This window comes from Ipomoea nil, unplaced genomic scaffold (genome assembly GCF_001879475.1).
Source record: "Ipomoea nil cultivar Tokyo-kokei standard unplaced genomic scaffold, Asagao_1.1 scaffold1262, whole genome shotgun sequence".
NCBI lineage: Eukaryota > Viridiplantae > Streptophyta > Magnoliopsida > Solanales > Convolvulaceae > Ipomoea > Ipomoea nil.
Window position 1 is genome coordinate 1533417 of NW_017617690.1, and position 27493 is coordinate 1560909.

At 35.8% G+C, this 27493-nt stretch overlaps 5 protein-coding genes across 5 annotated transcripts; 3 read left to right on the forward strand and 2 right to left on the reverse strand.

Annotated features, from left to right (window-relative positions):
* The first annotated feature begins 6403 nt into the window (after positions 1-6403).
* Positions 6404-7183, forward strand: LOC109184449 (uncharacterized protein At4g02000-like). Its single transcript, XM_019334450.1, has one exon. It carries the CDS (start codon positions 6404-6406, stop codon positions 7181-7183), a length of 780 nt encoding a protein of 259 aa, XP_019189995.1.
* A 215-nt stretch (positions 7184-7398) lies between these two features.
* LOC109184450 lies at positions 7399-8292 on the forward strand. Its single transcript, XM_019334451.1, has one exon. The coding sequence runs from the start codon at positions 7399-7401 to the stop codon at positions 8290-8292; it is 894 nt and encodes a 297-aa protein (XP_019189996.1).
* Positions 8293-9574: 1282 nt separating this feature from the next.
* On the forward strand, positions 9575-10312 carry LOC109184451 (uncharacterized mitochondrial protein AtMg00310-like). The gene has a single exon (XM_019334452.1). The coding sequence runs from the start codon at positions 9575-9577 to the stop codon at positions 10310-10312; it is 738 nt and encodes a 245-aa protein (XP_019189997.1).
* A 10736-nt stretch (positions 10313-21048) lies between these two features.
* Positions 21049-24319, reverse strand: LOC109184414 (5' exonuclease Apollo). Its single transcript, XM_019334414.1, has 4 exons — positions 23922-24319; positions 22889-23097; positions 22505-22612; positions 21049-22205 (listed from the first exon to the last, which is right to left on the reverse strand). The coding sequence occupies exons 1-4, from the start codon at positions 24217-24219 to the stop codon at positions 21495-21497; spliced, it is 1326 nt and encodes a 441-aa protein (XP_019189959.1). The 5' UTR covers positions 24220-24319; the 3' UTR covers positions 21049-21494.
* A 1122-nt stretch (positions 24320-25441) lies between these two features.
* Positions 25442-26199, reverse strand: LOC109184452 (uncharacterized mitochondrial protein AtMg00810-like). Its single transcript, XM_019334453.1, has 2 exons — positions 25745-26199; positions 25442-25625 (listed from the first exon to the last, which is right to left on the reverse strand). The coding sequence occupies exons 1-2, from the start codon at positions 26197-26199 to the stop codon at positions 25442-25444; spliced, it is 639 nt and encodes a 212-aa protein (XP_019189998.1).
* Positions 26200-27493: the final 1294 nt, after the last annotated feature.

A 27493-nucleotide genomic window follows, 5' to 3' on the forward strand; every position in this document is an offset into this window, starting at 1 on the left:
GTGCCAACTGTTCTGACATGATCCTCTCATTTGTAGGAGGATTATTTCTCAAATAATTCACACTCACATCAGCTATTAACTCTGATTAGAAAGAATTCATGTAGAAATAACTCCATATTATCCACTAGTGTGGATGCTCTAAGGTCCCCAAGCATCTAGGAGAATCTAAATCATGGTGATTTAGTTAAACACATCTTTGATTATTGTGCATAAACAATCTCTCTCACTTTGAGAAGTTGTTCTCACATTGTCACTGGTAAAATTCGATCACAAATTATTATTCTCAAATTTTATTTCTGTAACCAGCTAAACTGCCCATGCGGACAATGTGAGAACAACCTCACAAATCATTGTCACTGGTAAAATTCGATCACAAATCATTGTTCTCAAATTTTATTTCTGTAACCAACTAAACTGGCCATGCGGACAATATGCCACTTAATTGTCATTGTGGAGGGTAGTATATTACTAGTAGGCGGCAGAAGTCTTTTTCCTTGCTTGACAAATGGACCTTAATACAAGGATCTGGTCCGCCAATTCGTGAAGTCAAATTCATGGACCCTTAAAGGTCTTTTTTCCTTGACTAACTACAACGTGTATGGTTCAGAAAATAAATTTTATACAAATAAAAATCTTATTTCAAAGAAAATAAAGAGTAAATACCTAAAATGGTCCCTCGACTATAGTTAAATTCACAAATTGGTCCTTGATTTTTAATTTCAACCAATTAAATCCTTAACTTTGCAATTTTAACACAATTTGGTCATTTGTCTATTTGACCGTTTGTTGACTGCGCTTTTTTAGGATATATATATGTAATTTCATGGTCCATCGTCGGTTTTTTAAGATTCCGGTTGCATTTCTAGACCACACTGTTACATTTGAATCCACTGCCGGCGCTGCACCCCATGCCGGAGAGATTATAGCTTTTGATAGATAGATCGGCGAAGTCCCTGGAGTGGCTCTTCGAGAAAGCCGTGACTCCAAGCGATGTAGGCAAGCTGAACCGGCTCGGGATCCCCAAGCAGCAAGCGGAGAAGCACTTCCCCCCTTCGAAACGGCGTTGTCACCTCCAAGAGCGTTCTCTAAGCTGAACCGGCTCGTGATCCCCAAGCAGCAAGCGGAGAAGCACTTCCCCCTCCGAAACAACAATGTCACCTCCAAGAGAGTTCTCTTGAGCTTTGCACGTGAAACTACATATATATCATCAAAGATCGCGGTCAACAAACTGTCAAATAAATGGAGGACCAAATCGTGTCAAAATTGCAAAGTTAAGGACTTAATTGGTTGAAATTGAAAGTCGAAGATCAATTTGTGAATTTAGCTATAGTCGAGTGATCATTTTGGGTATTTACTCGAAAATAAAATAGGTAATAAAGAATATTGTAATTATAGAATAAGACATTTTGACTATTTAACAAGTTTTTTGAAAATGAGTTTTGTAGTGGCTAGTGTTGTTCGAGAAGGAGAAGCATAGTCAAATATGTAGAAATATAAAGCAGTAAAAGATGCAGTGAACAACACATTTGTTTACACAATTTAGAATAACCATTCTTACAAATGCAAGGTTCCCAACTCGACAATTATCCAATCCTAACATTTTTTCAAGTACAAATTACATAACGGTAAGGTAAAGATAGTACCAAATGTCCACCGAATTTATGTAAGACCCATCATGTTATAGATTCAAGAAAATGAAGCCAATAACAATCAAGATATCCTAGAAATATGCAAGGATCACATAATTAAACAATTTTTCACAAGATATGTTTAACAATTTAAGTCAACTCGCTCTAATACCAAATGAAATTATTCTTAGCTACTTCGTAACTTGGATTAGTAGAATTAGATACTTTGATGATTTCACAAGTTCTTGAAAATCAATTCGGTATGTACTAGCTTGTGTTGTTCTAGAATGAGAATTAGATAGTCAAATACGCATAAATATAAAGTTAGTAAAAGACACAAGGAATAACACATTTGTTTACTCATTTCAAAGTGACAACTCCTACAGAATTATTATTGTGTGGACCATGGTCTATATAAGTTGTATGGACCATATTTTATATATTGTAAAATAATATACATTCACTACAAAAATAATATACATTGTACGCATAAATATAAAGTAGTAAAAGACACAAGGAACAACACATTTGTTTACTCATTTCAAAGTGACAACTCCTACAGAATCATTGTGTGGACCATGGTCTACTTAAGTTGTATGGACCATATTTTGTATACTATAAAATAATGTACATTCACTACAAAAATAATGTACATTGTATTCAGGGGATGTACATTATTTTTGTACTGTGTGTACATTATATTGTATAATGTATATACAATACAAAAATAATGTACATTTAGTATATTAAAAATGTACTCTTTATTATGGTCCACATAACATTGTGTAGACAATGGACCATGGTCCACACAATAAGGCAAATTATATCATGCACCACGGTGCATGATCAATCATGCACCGCGCGTCCTTTTTTTTTAAATGAAAATAAACAGTGTTTGTTTTCCGCCGTTTCGCACCCTTTTGCAAAAATTAACCCTGTTCTTCAGTGTCATTTTGTACACTGCAGTTTCAGTTCAACACAACTACAGTTTCATTTCGATATAACTATAGTTTCATTCGATATTTATAGACTCAAATATGTGAAAATGTTATTTAATTTTATTTTATATACACTATAGTTTCATTAAAACACAACTACATGATCATTTTGATATAATTATGGCTTCATTGTACAATATACATTCAAATATGTGAAGTGTTATTCAGTTTCATTTTATACACACTGCAATTTCATTTCACTATAACTACAGTATCATTTTGATATAACTGCAATGTCGGTTTAAATATACTGTAGTGTCAGTTGGTGTTTAATACACCAAACAAGAGGACTCCGTTAACTATAACGGCGGGCTGTTTCTTTACTTAAAGAAACGGCACCGTTTTTTACCGCAGTGCACATGCACCGAGTGCATCGCGGTCTATGATATAACGACTGACACAATAATTTGCCACTCCCACATCTGCAGGCTCCCAACTCCGGCCCAATCCACTAACACTATTCCAAATACATATTACATAATGGTTAAGTAAAGATATAGTATTAACAATCCACTAGATTTATGTAAGTGATTGCAGTATATTTCTCAAACAAATAATTACCTAGAGTATTGGGTTATCGATCCACAGGAAAATAGAACGTATCAGGTACTAGTTATTAATTTATTTTTGTGAAGCTAATTCTAACGAAAAGCATGGATGGTTGATTAAATATAAAACTAATTCAAAAGAAAAGTAGCAGGTTTGTGAAAACAATAGAGAGAAAATGAGATTCATGTGATTCAAGTATTTAATCACCTAGTGCCAATCTTAAGAACAATATTAAATCTGGGTTCAAACAAGTGTGAGAATGCAAACAAGGGAAAGAGTTACTCCCGTAATCTCTAACCTAAGTGAATATTCACTCCCGTGATATAAACACCCAACGAATTAAGAACAAGCTAAGCATTCATAATAAACTCTTAACTACCACCATCCCCCGATGTGCAATAACTAAGAATTAACTCCCTAACATATATGCCCTCTCCCAAGGTGCAACAGTTAAGTGCAACTGTGGGTGCTCTCAATTATACCCTAACTCCCGTTAAGATATAAAGATAGTTGTGAAACAAGTAATCATGACCACTAATTACTAGCATCAACAATATGAAATCACAATTGCAACACAAGTATAAAACCCAAATATATATCAATATATTAAACAATCTGAGAGCTAGGCACATAGGTTTATAAATACTTTTACCCAAGAATCTCTAAGATAAATTAGCCACACATAGCTAACATAGAATTTATAGCAATAAAATAAAGAGTTTACAAACAATCAAAGAAAGTAAAAGAATAGACCAAATGATTCTCCCAAATCTCCCTAGCTTTTCTTCTTTCTTCTCAAGACAACTTGTAGCTCTTAATTCTCTTCTTTCTTATCTCCAAAACGCAGCATGAATCCCTTAGGGTTGATGGATGATGGTCCTTTTATAGTGGGAGCAAAGCGGGGGCGAAATAGGAAATTTTTGTGCAAAATTGGAACCTACCAAATCGACAACTCGACGCATCGAGCTTGAGGCGTCGTTTATCTGGAATCTCGACTGGACGTCTCGACGCGTCGAGCCTTCGGCTGATCGTCTCAGGCAGCTACTGTAAATTCTCGACTCGTCGAGTCCTATGTGCTCGCACCATCTCGGCTTTGGGAAATATTGGACGCGTCGAAACTCCTGTGTCAGCACCGTCCGGTCCACTTCAGCTCCAAATTCGTCCTAGAACTTCCCTTACTTTTGCACTTAATATATAATGGTTCCAAAACACTAACAAACACCATAAAACATTCAAAACAAGTGTAAAACTACATCTTAGTGACAAAACAAGGGAATATGCATTTAAAGTAACATTTTCATAAACTTAAAATCAACAAATAGATTCAAACTAACAAGGAATACATGTATAATTAAGCTCACATCAGTAAGTTGGAATCAAGACTAATTGGATTGGTGTTGAGCAACTCGTGTCAAAACAAGGCTCCCTGTTGAACAAAGTCCATTCACATGAGTCGTCACAACGCCCAATAACGTCTTGAACTAAGACGTGAATCACTATAAGCTTTAATTTCAACATATTCATACTCGGAGTTTTAGAAGACTTGCGATCTCAGTTATCTTAGAGAAAAAAAAATTAAATTGTTACCAAGGATCTTGTGGTCCAATAGTACCAAGGTGTTCCCTTATGTGGGAGGTGATGAGTTTGAGCCTTGGTGGAGGCGTAGTAGACGTTTTCAAAATAAATAATTATCGTCTATGCTAAATGGTTTATATACACAATAACAATAATACAATGTTGGGTTGGGGTTATTATCCTTGCCAACTTTCTTGCCATCCGGTTTGGAAGATTTCTAGTTTTCCTAGTTTCTTACCACTTTTTCAAGCAATATTGTTCTGTGATTAACAATAATACAATGTTGGGTTGGGGTTATTATCCTTGCCAACTTTCTTGCCATCCGGTTTGGAAGATTTCTAGTTTTCCTAGTTTCTTACCACTTTTTCAAGCACTATTCTTCTGTGATCGGCTTTATTTCTCTCCTTATGAACAGTAGTGCCATGGCAGACGCAAAGCTCGATCACCGGCTTCCTCGCTCTCGTTACAAATCTGAGAGTCATGGCCGGTGACAGTGTTTTTTTTTTTTTATATATATAATATTTATTTTAATAAATATATAAATAAATTTTATAAAAAAACAAAAAAAAAAGAAATATTTTAAAAAGACACCGTATCAACCAGGTGGAGACTTAACCTGTTAAATAAGTCACTTTGGACTTAATTGAACAATTTTATAGGTTTAGGGGATGATGATGATGATGATGATGAAATCCGATTTGAGGATACGGGTCAAAACAAATCAATCCTACCTTCGAGACCGGCCCCATCGGTCGCGGCTTCGTGCATCGAAGGCTAGCCCTTGCGGCTAGCCTTGAGGCTCCAAGGTCGAGCTCAGTGCTCGGCCTCAAGCGGCCAAGGCCGAGCTTGGCGTTCAGCCTCGAGCCACCAAGGCTGAACTTAGCACTCGCCCTCAAACGACTAATGCCAAGCTCGGTGCTCAACCTCGAACAGCCAAGGCCGAAGACGGGTGGAACGTGTGGACGTAGTCAAAATAGCACTAATCGCCACCCCTTTCTCGAGGGTGGTTACAAGGCAAACATAGTATAAATTTCAACATTTGTCTTAACACAATCTATCTTGTAATCACATTATACAAGTCATTAATACTATACTTTTTGTTTCTTCAAGCTTCAATGCTTTCTCTTTACTAAACACTTATCCTTTTAATTATTAATTTTGGTTAATTTGAGTTATCCAAGTTAATTAATTCCATCAAATATAATTTTCTATCAATTCAATCATATCAATATAATTATACACTAGTATTTAGTGATTGACTAATCTTCATTGTGTTTTATCCAAATCAGCATCAATTGTACCTTTTAAAAGATCGCAGATTCTATCATGGACTAGGACTATCATATACATTGTGGACCTTAATCTAAATTATATACATGTTGTTATATACGAATTTGATTGTTTTTTGGAAAAAAAACCTCCGCAATCTTCGCAACACGACGTTCCTCTTCCGATCATGATCTCCGGTCGTGATCCCAAATCGTGATCCGTTTTGTGCTTTCCGATCGTGGCCCTCTCGCTTAGTTGTGTCTAAGTGAGGTTCTCCCTAGGTATCTAGGATTTTCTATTTATTTGAAGATTTGTCTGATGGAGTTATCAACATTAATCTACGTTACCCTGCTAATTACGTCGATCCGTCTCCCTCGAGTCAACATGGATATCCGGCAGATTGAGGAGAGATGCGCGGAATTAACTCTAGCTGAGGAGGAATCCGGTGGGATGGAGGCACCCGAGATCCAATCCGACCTTGATGCGGCGATCCAACACAAATTGGTGGGTCGGTTCCTCACAGACCAGCCGATCAAATTCGAATATATGCAAGAAGTCTTGGCCTCGGTGTGGCGACCGGTGATGGGCATGCATGTGGAGTCTTTGGCGGATGATATGTTCCTGTTTCAATTCCCCCACCCGAAAGACCTTCAGAGAGTCCTCGATGATGGTCCGTGGACGTTCGAAAATAGTATGCTGGTTTGCGAGACAGTTCCAATCAATACAAGGCCAGAGGATGTCAATCTGGACTCAGTCCTCTTTTGGGTTCAGATACACGGACTACCGGCGGTGTATGCTTCCATTGATTTCCTCATGCGAATTGGTAATTATGTGGGGACTTTCATTGCCGTCGATCCTCTGAATTTTGGCGGCTCTTGGAGAAGTTTCATTCGCATCAAAGTGCATATGAATGTCGCGACACCACTGAAAAGACGTATGAAGCTATTTCGGAAGGATGGTACGTCGCAATGGGTCTCTTTTCGGTATGAGAGACTCGGCACTTTCTGTTTCTGTTGCGGGGTGTTAGGGCACTCCGATAAATTTTGCAAAAGGGTGTACGAAGAAGGTATCCTCCCGGAGGCCTTACCGTTCGGGTCGTGGATGAGAGCAGGACCCAGACGTCAAGCGAAGCCAATAGGGGCTAAGTGGTTGTTGCCATCATAGATGCAAATTACAATGGAATCAAATGTTCTAGATGCTGGTCCTTCCCCCGTACATTTGATGGCCATGGAAGAGACTGGCGGTTTGCAGGGAGATCTCAAGCGCCGCAGAGAGGAGAGTGAGACACTAGATGATTCGCAGGAGGTGGATGTGACAATGGTGGAGAACTCAAAAAACATGATGAAGGCGGGTCTGATGGACCAGGCTCGCCAAGCCAAATGAGTATCATCAGCTGGAACTGCCGAGGTTTGGGCGGCACCCGGACAGTTCGCGAATTATTGGGCATTGTGTCCAAGCGACGGCCTTTCTTTGTCTTTTTAATGGAGACAAAGGCAATCAATTCTAGAGTGGAAGAAGTGAGGGTTAAGTTGGGTTTTGAAGGGGCGTGTAGCGTGGATCATGTGGGGTTAGGTGGGGGACTGGCGTTGTTCTGGAGAGATGCAGACGGGGCATCATTGTTGAGCTACTCCAGCAATCACATAGATATGATGGTCACGCTACCTGGAAGGCCGGCGTGGAGACTTACTGGTTTCTATGGTAATCCGGATAGAACTCAGAGGCATGTCACCTGGAATCTTCTCCGGCGCCTCAGAGACAGATCATCTCTACCGTGGATAGTCGTGGGTGACTTCAATGATATTGCTTGCCTATCGGAGAAAAGGGGAGCTCATTCGCATCCAGAGCCCCTCATTGAGGGCTTCAATGACGCGCTGGGTGATTGCCGGCCGAATGATCTGGGAATGTTGGGGGGCAGGTTCACGTGGGAGCGGGGTCGGGGTACAGACTCATGGGTAGAGGAAAGGCTAGACAGGGCCGTGGCTACGGTGGAGTGGGCGGAGTTGTTCGAGGAAGCGATAGTTCGGTGCCTCTTAACTTTGTCTTCTGACCATTGTGCTATTTACGTGGACGTAGAGACCATGCCGAGGCGTGCAGCTGTGCGCACTTTTAAATTTGAGTCAGCCTGGTTACTCGAGGAAAGATGTGCGAAGGTAGTCGACGAGGCGTGGCGCCAATCAATAGGGTTGCATTTTCAAGAACGTATACAGCTATGTGGCCAACGCCTGTGGAGATGGGGAGGGGAACATCATCGCTCCTTTGGGGGTCGGAACTAAGGCGCAGATTGGAGGGGCTAAAAGAGGATAGGGAAGTACAAGCCGTGAATGAATATCTGTCCATTGAGAGAGAGTTGGGGGTGTTATTGAAGCAGAAAGAACTTTTCTGGAAACAGCGTTCAAAATAACTATGGCTTAAGCATGGCGACGCTAATACAAAGTAATTTCACAAGGCCGCCACAGCTCGCCGCAAACGAAATTTTTTGCAACCAGTCAAATATCAAGAGGGACAGTGGAGGGAAGGGGTGGCCATGCATACGGAAATACTAAGGTGCTATGACTGTATTTTTAGTTCCAGCAACAGTAGTCCGGACCTGTTCAATCGAGTCCGGTCACGGGTAACAGAAGAGATGAATGTCTCTCCGTTACAACCTTTCACAATGTCGGAGGTGAAAGCGGCCTTGTTTTCTATGGCCCCGGAGAAAGCACCGGGTCCTGATGGCATGTCTCCGGCCTTTTTCCAACACTTCTGGCCAGTTTTGGGGCATGACCTTTCTGTATTCATCCTAAACTGTGTGGCCAATAGGGATTTTCCTCAGGGATTCAATGCTTCCAACATTGTGTTGCTCCCTAAGAAAAAGATCCCGGAGAAGGTGTCAGACCTTCGTTCGATTGCCCTCTGTAACGTTGTTTATAAAGTGCTGGCCAAGATGGTAGCAAATAGGCTCAAAGGGACCTTGGAAAAGATTGTGGCACCTTCACAAAGTGCCTTCATCCCTGAGAGGCTTTTAACAGATAACATAATTGTAGCGGGGGAAATTGGCCATTCCCTAAGGAGGAAAACTTATGGGAAAGTGGGGTGGGCGGCGCTAAAACTAGACATGGCTAAGGCTTATGACAGAATGGGGTGGGGATTCCTGGAGGGGATGTTAAGGGCGCTGGGGTTTGTGCGGGAATGGGTGGAGTTGTTAATGTTGTGTGTCTCAACTGTTAGTTACACGATTCAGGTTAACGGTGTGGCCGTGGTATTGTGCGTCCCTCTCGGGGGATAAGACAGGGGGATTCATTGTCACCATACCTGTTCATAATTTGCGCTGAAGGGTTATCCATCCTGCTACAGCAGGCGGAGGCTCGGGGAGACATTCATGGGGTGAGGGTGGCTAGGGGGGCCCCGGCTATCACTCATCTCTTTTTTGCTGACGACAGTTTGTTATTTTTCAGGGTAAACCAAAACGAAGCTGTTAAAATAAAAAATTGTTTGGACTTATACTGTGCGGTATCCGGGCAGCTTATAAATTTTAAGAAGTCTGCTGCCGTATTCAGCTTAAATACTAGTTCTGAGATGCGAGATCTGGTTTCTGCTCATTTTGGCGTCCATTCAACTGCTGATTTAGGCCGGTATTTGGGCCTTCCATCGGTCCTAGGGTGTAACAAAACGGCCACTTTCAAGTTCATTGAGGAAAAAGTCAGGGAACGCATTGGAGTATGGCAGCATAAGCTTCTTTCCAAGGCGGGTAAGGAGATTCTCATTAAGAGCATAGCTCAATCTCTACCCATTTTCACGATGTCTGTTTTTCTGCTACCTTTGCGTGTTTGTGATTCTATCGAGAAATGCTTCAATCGGTATTGGTGGGGAAGTAGGGATACGGGGAACAGAGGAATTCATTGGTTGAGCTGGGCTAGGCTTTGCGAGCCAAAGATGCGGGGTGGTATTGGCTTCAAGAAACTTCATGAATTCAACGTGGCTTTGTTAGCGAAGCATGGGTGGCGTCTATTAAGCCATCCGGAATCTTTGGTTTGCAGACTCCTGCAAGCGAAATACTATCCTCAGACTGATTTCATGGAGGCACAGTTAGGGAGGAATCCCAGCTATATATGGCGAAGCATATTGGCTGGGCAAGAGGTACTAAAGAAAGGGGTGGCTTGGCGCATTGGGGATGGTTTGGACACTAAGATTTGGGGGTGGAACTGGGTTTCAGACAACAGTACCCCAGCCTTGTTCACTCCTTGTATTGAGGAGTTGAAGGATGCTCGGGTGAATGGGTTATTGATACACAGGGCAGTTGGGATGCCGATGTAGTGCGTGACATTTTTCAGGAAGAGGATGATCGGCGTATTCTTGAAACTCCAGTAAACAGCCAGCTCAAAGATGTGTGGAGGTGGATTGGGGACATTCGGGGGAGGTATATGGTTAAGCATGGGTATCATCTTTTGACTAATAGTGATATGTGATCCACAATTGATGCAGGCTTCCATGCGTGGAGGAATTTGTGGTCTTTGTCGATGCCTCCAAAAGTCAAGAACCTGTTATGGCGCTGTGCCCGTGGAGTGCTTCCAGTCCGTGAAAACTTGAAAACGAAACATATCTGGCTTGGCGGAGGTTGCCCGTTGTGTGGTTTCTGGGCAGAGACAACAGAACATCTGTTTGGCAATTGTAGATTTGCTGCAGAACTATGGGGCACGACAGAAATTCTTCAGGGAAGGAATATGCAGGTTTTTATGGACTCTGTCTTGGGGGGTTCAGCGTCGGAGATGGCTCTTACCATGGCAGCCATTATTTGGGTCGTCTGGTCGACAAGGAATGATGTGGTCTAGCGCAATGTCACGCCATCCGTGCGGGAGATGAAAGAGCAGGTTTGTCATTCGCAAAACATCTGGAAAGAAGCGTTCGATGGCGATTTACGTAGAGGGGGGGGGGCGGGGGGGGGGGGGGGCTATCGAAGTCACAACTCGCTGGACTCCACCACCGAACAATAGCCTAAAATGCAATGTCGATGCCGCTCTTTTCTCAAATGGCGCTGGCTTTGGCGCGGTCATTCGAGATCATGGCGGTCGCTTTGTGGCAGTGAGAGGGGGACGTATCGACTGTGGTCACGATCCTTTCATGGCCGAGGCAATCGCGGTCAAGGAAACGTTAACATGGCTGAAGAATTTACAACACAATAAAATCATTCTTGATTCTGATTGTTTAAACTTTTGTAATGCTTTTAATTCTCATTTTTCATATTATTCATACGTTGGTGTAATCGTTAAGCAATGTTTGTCTATTGCTAGGGACATTGGAGACGTTAGCGTCTGCCATGTCAAGAGATCAGCGAATCAAGTGGCCCACGAGTTAGCTCGGGCAACTGGTTCTTTGTCTGTCTCAGGAGAGTGGGCTGGTGTTCCACCTACTTGTATTTCCGGTTTACTCAGTTATTAATGAAGTTTTGACGTTTTGTTTCAAAAAAAAAAAAAAAAAAAAAAAAAAAAACTACAGGAACATAATATATTAATTACAACAAGTATATAATCTAAACAAGTAAATTGAAAGCACATAATATGTTAACTGCAGTTGCAATTAACATATAATATGTTTGTAGTTAACTTATTATGTACTTTCAATTTATTTATAGGCACATAATTTATTAACTATAGGCACATAATATTTTAATTGCAGACACATAATCTAAATATTATTTTGGACCAAAGTCAACAATGCAAGATGGACTTTGGTCCATGGTATAATTTTCCATTAACCCTAGTCTACAATATAACAATTGATAATTGATAATATAAACAATGGCAAATTATACTTGGACCAAGATCCATTTTATTGCATTGTGGACTCTAGTCCAAAACATTCAAATTATGTACTTTTTTTTTATTCCAATACAATATTTGTGTCTCTATTAAGGCTCAATCTCACAACTTCCTACTTAAGTGAATAAACTTGGTGCCATTGACCCACAAGGTCTTTGGCTCAAATTATGCACTTATGTTATCATATTATATACATTCAGCAAACAGATTACGTACCTAAATAAATTGAATGTACATAATATATTAACTGTAAATATATAATCTTGACATGGTCCATCATGCACCTGGTGAATCCTGATCCACAATATAACAATCGATAAACAAATGTATTGGACCACAGCCTGAAAACATATATCATGAAATGGGCCTCTAAAATCTGCTTTACTTATCAGTAGAATTGTTTCTAAATGAGTTTTAGGATTCATATTATTATTATGGTCCATGCATTAATGGTTAACATACAAGAACTATCTAGTACAATGTCAAACACATAAAACTATGTCAAATTAATGGTTAACAAGAACTAATACAATCTTCCCAAACTTCACAAGAACTAATACAATGTACTAGTACAATGTCAAACAAGTGTCATGACTATTGGTGTCACTAGAAAGAGACTTTGATAATAATAAGGTTTAAATTGATCATTGAATAAAATATGAAAGTTCAATTAAATCACTAAATGAATATATGAATGACAATTAATTACCTATATATATATATATATATATATATATATATATATATATGAACATCTTATATATAATCTTGTATTGATATATTTTGAAGTATTTATGTAAAAATAAATATGGGTCATTATAAGTTCGTGCAATGCACGCGAAAACTAGTAATAATAATAATAATAATAATAATAATAATAATAATAATAATAATAATAATAATAATAATAATAATAATAATAATAATAATAATAATAATAATAATAATAAAGATTAAAGAAAGAGGGAAGAAGAGGAAAAAAAAAAGGTGGGGGGGGGGGGGGGGCGGGGGGGGGACTCACCATCCACATATGCAGGCAATCAGAAGAAATGGGTGTTAACTTGCTATCAAGTAAAATTGCATATATTTGGAGTATTCAGGGGAGTAATTACACTTTTTTTTTTTTCGTTGGGTGGCTTAATTGCACTTTCAGGTTACGTTTAGTAGCCAATTTGGATCTTATTTCTTTTTATAAATAACTACGGAGAATTATTTTATTAGAAAATGTAATTGTCCTTATTTTTTGGAGGATAAGAGAAACTCATAACCACGAAAGGTATGCATTGAGTAAAATCCGTTCTTGTGTAATAAACTATCTATTTTTATGAGTTAATTTCATTTTTAGTTCTAGATTTATAGGTGACAATCCACTTTTAGTCTCTTTTTTTCAAAAGATCCCCATTTGATCTTAGTATTATTGTGGCATGACCATTTTTTATCCTCCATCAACAAAACTGTTTAAATTTCATAAAATACAAGGACATTTAGGTCTTTAATTATGAATTTTTTTAAAAAAAAAATTAAAAATAAAAATATAGCGGGTCAACCCACTTTGTACAAAAAAAAAATCAAAATGTCTTTATATTTAACGACATTTCAACGATTTTGTCGGCGAATGACAAAAAATGGTCATGCCACACTAATACCATGACCAAATGGGAATGTTCTGAAAAAGAAAGACTAAAAGTGGAATGTTACTGTACCTATAAATCTAGGACAAAAAATGAAATTAACTCCTATTTTTATTTAGAAAAATGCTTCTTACCCCTCCTGAGTTTCCCTTCCTATATTTCTCGGCTTCATGATGTGGGTTTCCATTCCTTTGGTGTTCATTAATTGGTTGATCTACCACTAATTACAAAGAAAATTTAATAACAAATCAAATAATGTCACATCATGATAAATGGATTGGAGGAAAAAATAGGAGGGACGACATTTAGCATTACTCTTTTATTTATAGTAGTAGATGCCTGCCAATGGTTTTGAAATGTTCAATGCCCTCTCATGCATGTGTGTGAGCTGATCACTTTTGATAGGCTCTAAGCGACACACGTAAAAGAAGAAAGAGAGAAAGAAGAGTGTTAGGATGTGTCACATATCAACTAAAAATCTAAATGGATTAATATATGTTCAATACCTCTTTACGTGTGTTGGCCAGTTACTTTTGACAAACTTTAAGCAACATTAGGACCATAGTCTCACTTGCATAGGTTATTTCCGATACCAAATCAAAGAATATGTTTCACTTTAACTAAAACACTAAGCTGATAGTTATGGATTGTACATTTATATTTATATATATATTATATATTCAACATGTCGTGGATGAGAATTGCAAATTAAAATGGACTTTGTTGTCAAGAATTCATATTATTGTTGGAGATTTCATTGGGTCTTAATGTCTTATTAGCCACAAGTGATGAGATAATTTTCCTTGAAAAATGGAAACCGACCATGATTGAGCTGCTACTGAATTGAATACAAAATAGAATGTCAATGTCCGTGCCAACCTGAGGGAACACCTACCTAATAAGCCAATAGACTTGAGTCATCTTGAAGATAAGGTCCTAGATTTCAACTTCAAGAAAAAAAAAATGCTTCTTTTCTATTTTGCCGACCAGAAGTAAAATCTCTCATCTCAATTATCCTCACATCTCAAACTAATAAGATTATAGAATAATAAACTAGGGTAATTCAGCAGTTTATTATGTGGGATAAGATTATAGAATAATAAACTAGGGTAATTCAGCAGTTTATTATGTGAGAGGATTAATATTTTTTACTCACAAGAAATGATCTCTACAAAATGATGAAAATCTCATATTATGAGTGTCAAATTAAAGCTTGATCATGTATTTTTGCTCACAATCTACCACCCAAGAACCGAGCTACTTGTGCAGGCGATTCTCTTCTATTTTAATTAGTATCTACTTATCATTTTATTACACAGTTTCTCATTTCATTTTTAATTAATTATAGGAAAATAATATTTTTAACCACTGAATTGTTTCACTTTTACAATTTTAGTCTCTATAAATTAATTTAAACAAATTTACCCTTTTAATTATTTATAATGTTGCATTTTTAGTCCTTATAATTATATATTAAAATTATCAAATTCCAATAACATATATATGAGGTTATTTTTATCATTTATATTCAATATTCATTGTTAAAAATGATGTTCACATTGAGATAGTAAAATTTTAACCATGAATGTTGATTCTAAATGACAAAAATAATCTCTTAAAAAGAGTTTGCTAATGAAATTTGATAATTATATAACACCAAGGACTGAAAGTACAACATAATATATCATTAAGGGACTAAATCTGTTTAAATTAAATCAATTAACATGCAGGGGTGGAGCCAGGATTTTTGTTTAGTGCGGACGGAACATTACAACAAAAGAGATAGCTTAAACAAAAAAACTGAAACACTTATTAATTTGATAAAATAATTATAATAGAAAATACATTATAAATTACATATCTCGTTATTAATATAAAAGAATGTTATATATCGTTTAAAACTAGGGTCTTCCTTGCAAAGTGGACATAGTCCATGGTATAACAACTCCCTAAATGCACCCCCAACATTTTTTTTCTTCAAAGGAGTAGTCTCTTTTCTAGTCAAATCATATTAAATAAGGGTAGGTCCTTTCAAAAAATAAGGGTAGGATAAATTTTGTCCCTACAACGTCGTCCATTCTTGAAATAGTGAAACATCCTCCTTATATATAAAGTCTTTGCTTTATATATCAAGGGTGTGTATTGAACGTATTGTCGTAGATCATTATTACATGGACCATGGTTCATACAATTGTATGAATTACAAATAAAAAATATATTTTTAATATATTAAGTGCATATTATTTATTTATGTAAAGTATATTTTTTGAAAGTATATTTTTAATATACTAATGATACATTATTTTATATAATGTATCTTTAGTACAAAAAAATAATGTATCTTTAGTACAAAACTAATGTACTTTTAATATATTAAAAATGTACCTGATATTCATGATACACACAACTATGTGGACCATGGTCCACACAATGGGTGTGTTTGGTTCGTACATGGGAATCGGAATCGGAATCGGAATGAGTATCAAATATTTGGTAATAGTAATGGGTTTTGGTGAAAGTAAGTAGGGTGAAATGTGAATAATTAGGCTAAGAATGAATAATGGGATGAAACCTTTATAAAATAAGACAATGAGTTTTTTTATTAATGACGTATTCCAAATCCATAGTAGCATTTTAAAAACCAATCAACCAAACAATACCAATCACTTTTATATCCATACCTGAGTGCTAAATCTGCCAATCAAATACACCCAATAATTTGCCTCCTTGTGGAGGGTAGTACGTTACTATTAGGCGGCAGAAGTCTTTTTCCTTGCTTGACAAATGGACCTTAATGCAAGGATCTGGTCCGCCCATTCGTGAAGTCAAATTCATGGACCCTTAAAGGTCTTTTTTCCTTGACTAACTATAACACATGTATGGTTCAGAAAATAAATTTTAGACAAATAAAAATCTTATTTCAAAGAAAATAAAATAGGTAAAGAATATTGAAATTATTCTTAGCTACCCCATAACTTGGACTAATAGAATCAGACATTTTGACAATTTAGCTAGTTTTTGAAAATGAGTTTTGTATTTAATAATATTGTTCGAGAAGGAGAAGCTGATAGTCAAATATGTAAAATTATATATAAAGTAGTAAAAGACACAAGGAATAATACATTTGTTTTACACAATTTAGAATAACCATTCCAACATCTGCAAGGTTCCCAACTCGACAATTGCTCAATCTGCTAATATTTTTCCAAGTACAAATTACATAACGATGAAGTAAAAATAGTACCAAATGTCCACCGAATTCATGTAAGACCCATCATGTTATAGACTCAAGAAAATGAAGCTAATAACAAGCAAGATATCCTAGAAATATGCAAGAATCACATAATTAAACAATTTTTTACAAGATATGTCTAACAATTTAAGTCAACTCGCTCTAATGCCAAATGAAATTATTCTTAGCTACTTCATAACTTGGATTAATAGAATTAGACACTTTGATGATTTCACAAGTTATTGAAAATCAATTCGATTGGTACTAGCTAGAGTTGTTCTAGAATGAGAATTAGATAGTCAAAAACGCATAAATATGAAGTGGTAAAAGATACAAGGACACAAGGAACAACACATTTGTTTACGTACATATTATATGTCTGTAGTTAACATATTATGTGCTTTCTATTTATTTATATGCACATAATCTATTAACTATAAGCACATAATATTTTAACTGCAGACAGCCAGACACATAATCTAAATATTATTTTGGACCAAAGTTAACAATGCAATGTGGACCTTGGTCCATGTTATAATTTGCCATAAACAATCCTTATACCATGGACCAGGGTTCACAGTGCATTGTGGACATTGGTTAATGTGTATGTCTTATGTTGTGAGTTTTGTGTCTTATGTTATGAAATTTTGTACCTTAAGAGTATGAATTCTGTACTTGAAACAAATTAGTAATTGTGTCTTATGTTATGAATTCGTCTTGTGTTGTGAAATTCTGTGTCTATGAACACAAATTATGTACCTAAATCAGATTTGAAAAATAAGTAAATATATAACATGTGTATGTGTCTTGTGTTGTGATTTTTTGTCTTGTGTTATGAAATTTTGCACCTTACGAGTATGAATTATGTACCTCATTGTTTCCATCCAAGGTCCATAATGCGATGTGAACCATGGTTCATGATATAAATTGCCGCAAATTATACTGCGGACCAAGATCTATCTTGCATTGTAGACTCTGGTCCAAAACGACATTCAGATTATATACATGTAATTAACATATTATATACATTCAGTAAATAGATTATGTACCTAAATAAATTGAAAGTACATAATGTGTTTACTACAAATATATAATTTGCATATGGTCCATCATACACATGGCAATTGTTATGCCGTAGAACCGTGTCCATCTTGCAAGGTGAATATGATTCTATTTTCATAATTACTAAACTTTATGTTCATAATTTTTGAATTTGATATTCACAATTATTGAACTCTATATTTGCAATTACAGAACTCTATGTTCATAATTATAAAACTCTATGTTCATAATTATTGAACTTTATATTCACAATTATTGAACTCTATATTCACAATTACAGAACTCTATGTTCATAATTATAGAACTCTATGTTCATAATTATTGAACTTTATTTTCACAATTATTGAACTCTATATTCACAATTATAGAATTCTATGTTCATAATTATAGAACTTTATGTTCATAATTTTTGAACTCTATATTCACAATTATGAACAGTTTTAGAACCATGTCCACCTTACAAGATGGACACAATTCAACAATATAATTGATGGTGAATCCTGATCCACAATATAACAATGGATAAACAAATGAATTGGACCATAGGCTGAAAACAGATATCATGAAATGGGCCTCTAAAATCTGCATTACATTTCAGTAGAATTGTTTCTAAATGAGATTTAGGATTCATATTATTGTCCACGATATACCAATTGATAAACAATCAATCGTTATATCCTACACCACGGCGCACATAGCACTGTGCGCCGCGCGTCTCCCAAAACGATGTCGTTTTGGGGTAGTGTTGGGAGGCGCGGTAGGAAGTTGCTGAGATTATGTGTATTTGTTCACAACGTTATGTGTATTGGTTCATACAGTTATGTGTATTTTTTATACAATTATGTATATTCTTTTTATACAATTATGTACATCCGAATCAGAAAATTTGTGTGTATTATGTTAAGAGTTGATGTGTATTATGTTAAAAGTTTATGTTTATTATGTATTATGTTAGATTATGTGTATTATCTTTTAAAAAGAGTATGTATATTTTGTTATATAATTATGTACATTCATGTATAACATTATGTGTATTCTAGTATAACATTATGTACATTCTTGAACAGCGGGTTTTTTTTTAAGAAAAAACTACTGCCATTCACTGGGGCGGAAAATTTCAAAAAAAAATAATAATTAAAACGACGTCGTTTTGCATCTGGGCGCATAGTGCAACGCGCGCCGTGGTGTAGGATATAAATTGCCATAAACAATGTATTGGACCATAGCCTGAAAATAGATATTACAAAATGGGCCTCTAAAATTTCACTAGAATTGTTTTCTAAATGATATCATATATAATATAATCATAGGATTCATAGCCCAATCGTTATACACCAGGGTAAAATTATGTGTTTTCAGTTATAAAATTCTGTATATTTGAAACAGGAAATTTTTATCCTTTTAAAAAAGATTATGTTTTCAGGTATAAAATTATGTGTTTTCTATTATATAATTCTGTACATTCGAAACATGAGAATTTTCAGTTATAAAATTTTGTGTTTTCAGGTATAAAATTCTGTGTTTTCTATTATATAATTTTGTACATTCAAAACATGAGAATTTTCAATTATAAAAATTATGTATTTTCAGGTATAAAATTATGTGTTTTCTATTATACAATTCTGTACATTCGAAACATAAATTTTTTTTAAGGGATTAACCGCAAACACGCGAAAAAGTACAAAACGACGTCGTTTCGGACCAGGACGCACAATGCATTATGCGCCCTGGTGCACGGTATAATTTGCCTTCATAGCCACCATGAAATGGGCCTCTGTTAAAAATCACTTTAGAAGAAAAGGATAATTTTTCCTCCTCTATACCCTCAAGTTGATCAATCGTTATATCGTGGACTCTGGTCCAATACACAGAGTTCATGTTCATAATACACAGAATTCATATTTATACTACACATATACATAAATATGATATAATAAATATGAATTCTGTGTATTATGAAAATGAATTCTATGCATTATGAACATGAATTTTATGTATTATATAGCTGATGACACATAAACACTTAACATTATATACAGAATTTATGTTCATAATGCACAGAATTCATGTTCATTATATTGTATGTTCGTATTTATGTGTGTGTATTATGCAATGTTGCAAAAAACGTTAGACGCCCCATAGGCACCGATTTTTTATTATTTATTTATTTTTTGTTTTTTTATTTTTTTAAAAAAATAAAAAAAATTAAACTAAAAATTGTAAAATTACTAATAAAACATAAGGTTCCTCTAGTTTTTTCTTACAAATTATTTACGTAAGTGGTTGTAAAATCGTTCAAAATATTGTTGAAACCATCTAAATACATAAAAAAATTAAAATTAAGAGCAAAAGAAGCATTTTTTGAAGAAATTAGAGGGCCAAACCGCCTTTGTAAAATATTGTTTGCGGTGGATAGATCTCGAAAAAATACACGATTTCAAAAAAAAATATTTGTCCAAAACGAACAACCGAGTCAAAAGTTATGCTTTTCCGAACTTTTCACATTTTACAACGCAACAAAAAAAAAATTTAAAAATAAAATTAATCGCCGATTGAGCCGGTCGGTTGCGGAAGAGGCCGATTCCGGCTTTCTTCGCGGTAGCCGGCGGGCGCCTAGTGCCTAGATGCAAATTTTACAACTATGTTATTATGAACATGAATTCTGTGCATTATGAACATGAATTTTGTACATTATGAAGTCAAATTCTGTGTATTGGACCAGGGTCCACGATATAAATTGCCTCAAGCTGATGTATACCACTATACCGGCAAATTATGCTGTGCATCCGTATGCACCATGCATGGTGCATACGGATGCAAAAACGACGTCGTTTTAATAAAATGCGCGTCTCCTCTTAAAAAAAAAAAATCAGGTTCGATTCCCAGCAACAACATATGAACTAAAATTCCATAATCGATGAACTATAATTCCATAATTGATGAACTATAATTCCATAATCTAATCTATGAACTAAAAATTCCAGAATGAATGAACTAAAATTCCATAATCTATAAACTAAAATTTCAGAATCGATGAACTACAATTCCATAATCGATGAACTATAATTCCATAATCAATAAACTATAATTCCATAATCTATAAACTAAAATTCCAGAATGAATAAACAATATAATGTTGTTGCTGGGAATCAAACCTGAATTTTTTTTTAAGGGAAGACGCGCGTTTTTTAATAAAACGACGTCGTTTTGACATCCGTATACACCATGCATAGTGCATACGGATGCACAGCATAATGATTTCACTATACCACATATAATGGACAAACTTTAAAGATTTCTACATTTCTCATGAGAAATGAAAAACTGAAGAAAAAAGATAAAAGAATACGTTTACTAACTTCCTTACGATTGATTATGATGGGTTGTTTTCTGTTTGAGAGGAAGCATTTGAAGAGGTGCTGTGAGAATGTGAGCTGCTCTTAGTTGAGGACGGCTCAGTGAAGAAAACAATGGTCTCCTGGTTATTGGCAAACAATTCAAGAGATCTGGGTATAAGGGGAAAGCCCACATCTAAAACTCCTTCAAGAATTTGAGCAACCTGACCCATTGATGTCCTGTGTTTTTCATCATCTTGGATGCACCAGAGGGCAACTTTGCAGGTTCTTGATGCCTCATCGATATCTGCAACCCCCCCGCAATCTGGGATCTAGCAGAGTAAGGATGTTACCTTCAGTGGCTATAGTATTTGCAGCACGAAATGGGAAGAATCTCACTTTCTATATGGGAGTTAGCAGTTAATCAATACAATCTGTATCCAGAATCTTTGCCCCACGCCGCACTCTTCTCAATATGCTAACCCTACCAACATGAACAGTTGCATGCTCCAACTTTTTAACACTCTTTTTCCTCTTTACCCTAGAGTCACCACTTCGAGTAGAAGACTTAATACGAGCAGCTTCAACTCTGTCGATTCTTATGGTTCCTGGCTTCTGGTGCAACACTTTTGATGCTTGCTTTGTTCCACAAAGATGTCCAAAGTAATACATGGGGTTAATGCAACAAGGAGCTTTAGTGACAATGCCTTTAATATTAACTGGTTTTAGAAGCTTGACAAAATCTTGTAACTCAGCAAAGCAAGAGTGATCAGAATATGGAACGGTATATATATATTGATGGTATCTTTCAAAAATGTTTGAATCTTTATTTGGACAGCTTGGCTTGCTGCTAGTGGCAGCATTTGAGTGCCAACTGCTCTCGTCATGGTTACAAACTAAACGAGAAGAGCCAAATGTATTGTTATTTCCCCCATCTGTTTTCACTAACCATGGAAGTCCAGATGGCATGATTCCTATTGTAGGACGCCTTATATTCAAAGCTTCAAGAGTCTCAATGCTAAAACTGTAACGAGGAATTGCACGGACTCTGGTAAGAGAAGTTTTAGTTGTAAAGATGTCACGGAAACCAAGCAGATGCATGGTTTGCAGGCGCTCTGGCCACACCCAAATCTGCAACAAATTTGAAGAAAAATTGAACTACATAATTGATAAAATTTAATAAGCATAAGTCAAGAGTTAAATAAAAGGGATAATACATATATATAAACCAATTTAAGAAATATACTGCTAAACTACTAAATAGATGAATACACTTGATGTGTTCAAACAAATAATAATAGAAAACAAAAGCTGATTTTCCAATGGCATCTTGTATGAGCAAATCTTGTCATGCTTTATAAGGTCACAATTAACAGGAAGACATTTCAACAAGACAAAAAGGGAAATAAATATATGGATCACTTTCATACCTTTATTTTGAGTACACGGGATATGTATACCAGAAGGTTTTCTTTCCCCAACGAGTCAATAGCAATGACAACGTCATGCTTAGGATAGGAGGCAATGATATTCACAACCTGTACTCAGTGAGAAGTATGCAAGTATTTTGTAAGCATAGAAGACAATCAGTAAAATTATTATTAGAGTTAAATAAATAAAAATGAATGAAAGACAATATCAGCTATCATTCAATATGTTTGTCTAAATCTTGAAAGTTCAAAAAAAAAAAAAAAAAAGCTTATTGAACTGGACTGTTTTATAAAAATTTATTCATGAAAAATGACTAATGCTACTTCCACTAAAATTGGCATACTCTAATAATCAACAGAATCACAGAAGTGAATCATTAATACCTGCCTAGCAGCCACTTCACGAGAAGGAAAGGAATATGATGGATTGCAATAAGTATTGTCCATGTACAGGAAATCAAGTTTTACATCCTTCAGAGCATTGAGTAGCATTTCCCTTCCAATAAGTGCTCTATCACTTCTTTCTTCCCAACGAAAATCCCCAGTGTGAAGCTCACAACCAAATTCACCACGAAACAAATACATGACCGCTCCTGTCCAAAATAAAAACAAGTTTTTGTTTCATTAATTCAGTGACTAGGCCAGTAAATACTTTTTAAAGCACAAATGAAGTGGTAAAGCTACAGAGATGCAGAATACAAAGCAATTTCCTTGCAATTAATGACAAATTTTGGCAGATAAAATATCTCAAGTTCCACAAATTCATTTTTCAAATGCAATATCAATACCAACAATTTTGATATCTTAACCACCTACATAGCTTATATTTACAACAATATTTAATTCAATCATTCTTAAAGTACTAGCATTGAAGTTCAAGCCTAAAATAAATAAATAAATAAAATAAAATAACCAAAAAATGTCTGAGTAATGATATCTCTCCATTCGTTATAGCCTCTTTTCTTTCCAGCTAATCAGATATAGGGAGTGTTTGGTAAATAGTTATTAGCTGATTGGGTTAGTGGTTTGATTAATTGATAGCATTAGTTGATTATAGAAAAATGTTTGGTAAATTAGTTGATAACTGATTACATGTAAAAAATGACTTTTTCAAAAAATTTATTGAAAAAACTACTTTGAGCAACTTTTTTAATTTTAGCATTTTAGAGCAATAAGTTGTTACAAAAAAACTAATCAATCAAACACTTATATTGAATGTTTAACCAAGTCAAACAGTTAATAATGGTCAAATAAGTCAAAATTAGCGGATAAAGCTAACTAGCTAACTATGTTACCAAACAGGGTAATAATCTCTCTAACTGGCAGCTCTTACATTCACCATATTCAATTTCCAACCTAGAGTGAAACATTTTGTCAAACAATTGGTGAGCAACATAAAAGGGTATAAACACCGTACCTGGGCAGTGGTGAGCGTCGAGGGGCATGAAGTGGACATGGGTAGAGGAGGCGGAGGAGGGGGAGAGGAGGGAAAGGGAATACCAGTTGCCGACATCGACGACACGGAGGAGGGAGAGGTCGAAGCCGGGGAACTTGGAAGGGAAGAGGACGGCGGAGACGCGGGAGCAGAAGAGTGGGCCTTTCCGCCATGAAGGAGAGAGTCCCTGTGTATGGTCGGCGTGGAGGTGGGTGAGGAAGTAGGCCTGGCTTCCATTCCCCCACCTGTCCACTGATATCATTCCGCTCTCCATCGCCATTCGCCGCTATCTGCTCTTCTTGGAGGTTTTTCCATTTATTATCGATTCCAGGCCTTTGGCGGGGATTTTGATTTCAATTTTTCAGAAAACTGTTATGCTAAAAGGCGGTAAATTATTGTGGGGTCCCATAAATGTAATATACATGGAAAAATAACATTTTTTCCTGCCTGAGTTATATATTTATAGCATTTTTTGTCCCTGAATTATTTAAATTGTTATTTTTCGCCCTGAAATGTTAAATGGACATAATTACTCTTAAAATAAATATTTTATTTATTTTTCTTTTCAACAAATTTTGACCACAATTTGGTTCAAACCAAACAGACACAATAGTAATAAAATCGAAATATTCCAATTACAATTTAGAATCGAAACTCGATATTTAGAGTTTATTAAAATCGCGAACTGGAACGGTCAGTTCATGATCCGAACTGAAAAAAATAAAATACAGTTATTGTTGAATTTATATTATTTAAAAAAAATTAAAATAAAGATGGTTCAAACTCGCAAACCGGATCCGAATTGCCGGTTCACGGTTCAAGATCCAATTTTTTCGATTAATAATCTATAGTACATATAAAAAACAAAATCCTGAAATTCTAACTTCCCGCCCAATTCCTAAAAAATCTCTCTTCCTAATAAAATATATTGATTTCTACTTTCCCATTCGTACAATAATTCTGTGTTAAAATTTTATTCTAATATTATAAAATAGTGTAATACAATCTATACTATATATAAAAACAAAAGTTCGGCAATTTTAACTTCCCGCCCAAATCCTAAAAAATCTCTCTTCCTAATAAAATATATTGATTTCTACTTTACCATTCGTACAATAATTCTGCGTTAAAATTCTATTTTAATATTATAAAATAGTGTAATACAATCTATCTATACTATATATAAAAACAAAATCCTGAAATTTTAACTTCCCGCCCAATTCCTAAAAAATCTTTCTTCCTAATAAAATATATTGATTTCTACTTTCCCATTCGTACAATAATTCTGCGTTAAAATTCTATTATAATATTATAAAATAGTGTAATACGATGAGATCAACAAAAACTGCATTAACTGAACAGTAGCAAAGATAATACAATAAGAGATTAATCTACGTTAACTAACCCTATACAATAGGCTAGCCATAAGACTCTAACTTATTGACTTATTCAGATAGTACAGGGAAATATAACATTAATAATATTATGTCTAACACACCCCCTCAAGCACAAGGGTGGTGCACAACCACGTTGAGCTTGTCCCGCAAAGCAGTGAACCGAGGACCTGGCAATGGTTTGGTGAAGATGTCCGCCAGTTGATCCTTGGTGGACACGAAGTTAACGACCATGTCTCCAGAAGCGACCTTATCCCTGACGAAATGGTAGTCGATATCGACATGTTTCGTCCTGGTATGAAAGACTGGATTTGCGCAAAGATAAGTGGCCCCGAGATTGTCGCACCAAAGTGTAGAAGGCTTGCCGGTGTGCATACCCAACTCACGAAGCAGAGATACAACCCAAGTTACTTCAGCAGATCATCAGCAAGAGCCTTATACTCGGCCTCGGTCGACGAACGTGCAACAGTGCGCTGTTTCCTGGACAACCAAGAAATAAGATTCGAACCAAGAAACACTGCATAACCACTAGTACTCTTTCTGTCCACCGGACAACCGGCCCAGTCGGAGTCTGAAAAAGCATGAATGTCAGACGAGGTGGATGCAGAAAGCTGAAGACCGTAGGTAGTCGTGCCCTTGATATACCGTAGAACCCGCTTCAAAAGACCCCAATGATCCACTGTAGGTGTGTGCATGAACTGGCACAGCCGATTAACAGAATAAGCCAAGTCTGGCCGGGTGATAGTCAGGTACTGCAGGGCACCCACAAGACGACGGTATTGCATCGGATTATCACATGATTCTTCAGTCGGAGACACAACCTGATTTACGGCCGCTGGAGTGGTGAGTGGCTTGCAGTCAGCCATCCCAGCACGTGTGAGGATTGATATATGTTGATCCCACACTGTAGCTTTCAATTGATTGTCCCTATAAACAAATAAACTACGAAGTACTTAATAAAAAATACATATACAAAATACAATAAAAATAACAAAATTAGATAATTTACTTTGTATCCACGTACAACTAGAAAATCAATAAGTTAAAGAAGGCTTCCCTGCAATGATTTTATCCAATGGGGAGTATAACTCAACGACCCTACCAATAACGTCAAACATGTTAATAAAAAAAAAAAAAAAAGAGATATAGATTAAAATTGTAAATGAAACTTACCAACGAATTGTTTATCATCTACAGACTTCAAAGATGAAAATGATTTCAATAAATAAATTTGTCTAGAAAAGTTGTCATTTTTTTTATATTATTTAACCAAAGTAGCATAGTGAAATTACAACATAAAATAATGAGTGCATTTTGTGAAAATATACAAATTACTTATCACCATAAAATTTTTAATGGCATAAACTTTTCATTGTTTGAAAAGCTTACCGTACTTACCAACATGTTCCCTTAGTATATGAGCATGAAGTTCCCTACAATGAAGTAAAAAAGAAAATTGTTATTTTACAATTTATTTTTGCAGTATAGGAAGCAGCTTTGTAATACATCTTTTTTCCAATTTCATATACAACACGAGTTCTAGAAAAAAGCAAAATCGAAAAAAATACCATTTGATAGGAAAATATGCACTCTCTAGATTTTATGAAATCACTCCCTTTTTTCTCTATGTGACTTCATATAGGTGCACACCAATCACCATCTAATAGCTCTGAAAGTCTTCAATGGAGAAATATCCTAGGCAAGAATAAACATTGGAGTCGTATAAAAAATCAAAATTGAAAAAAAAAAATACTTCTTGATCGTGAAACATGCACTCTCTAGATTTTATGGATTCACTCCCCTTTCTCTATGTGACTTCATATAGGAGTGCACCAATTGCAGTCTAATAGCTCTGCAAGTCTTCAATGGAGAAATATCCTAGGCAAGAATAAACATTGAAGCCGTAATAGTTGTATGTTAGTATACATATCTATATCTCTATATATAATTACTCAATATAAAAGAATGAATAAATGAATATAAGGAAAAAATATTATCAATTAATAGATTTACCAATTAGGTTAATACGTGAATATGGAAACAATATTATCAATTAATAAATTTTAATTAATTTCTATTTTACATTTGGTTACCAAATAAGTTTTACTATAAACGTTTGGGCGGGAAAATGAAATAGGAGGATTTTACTTTTATATATAT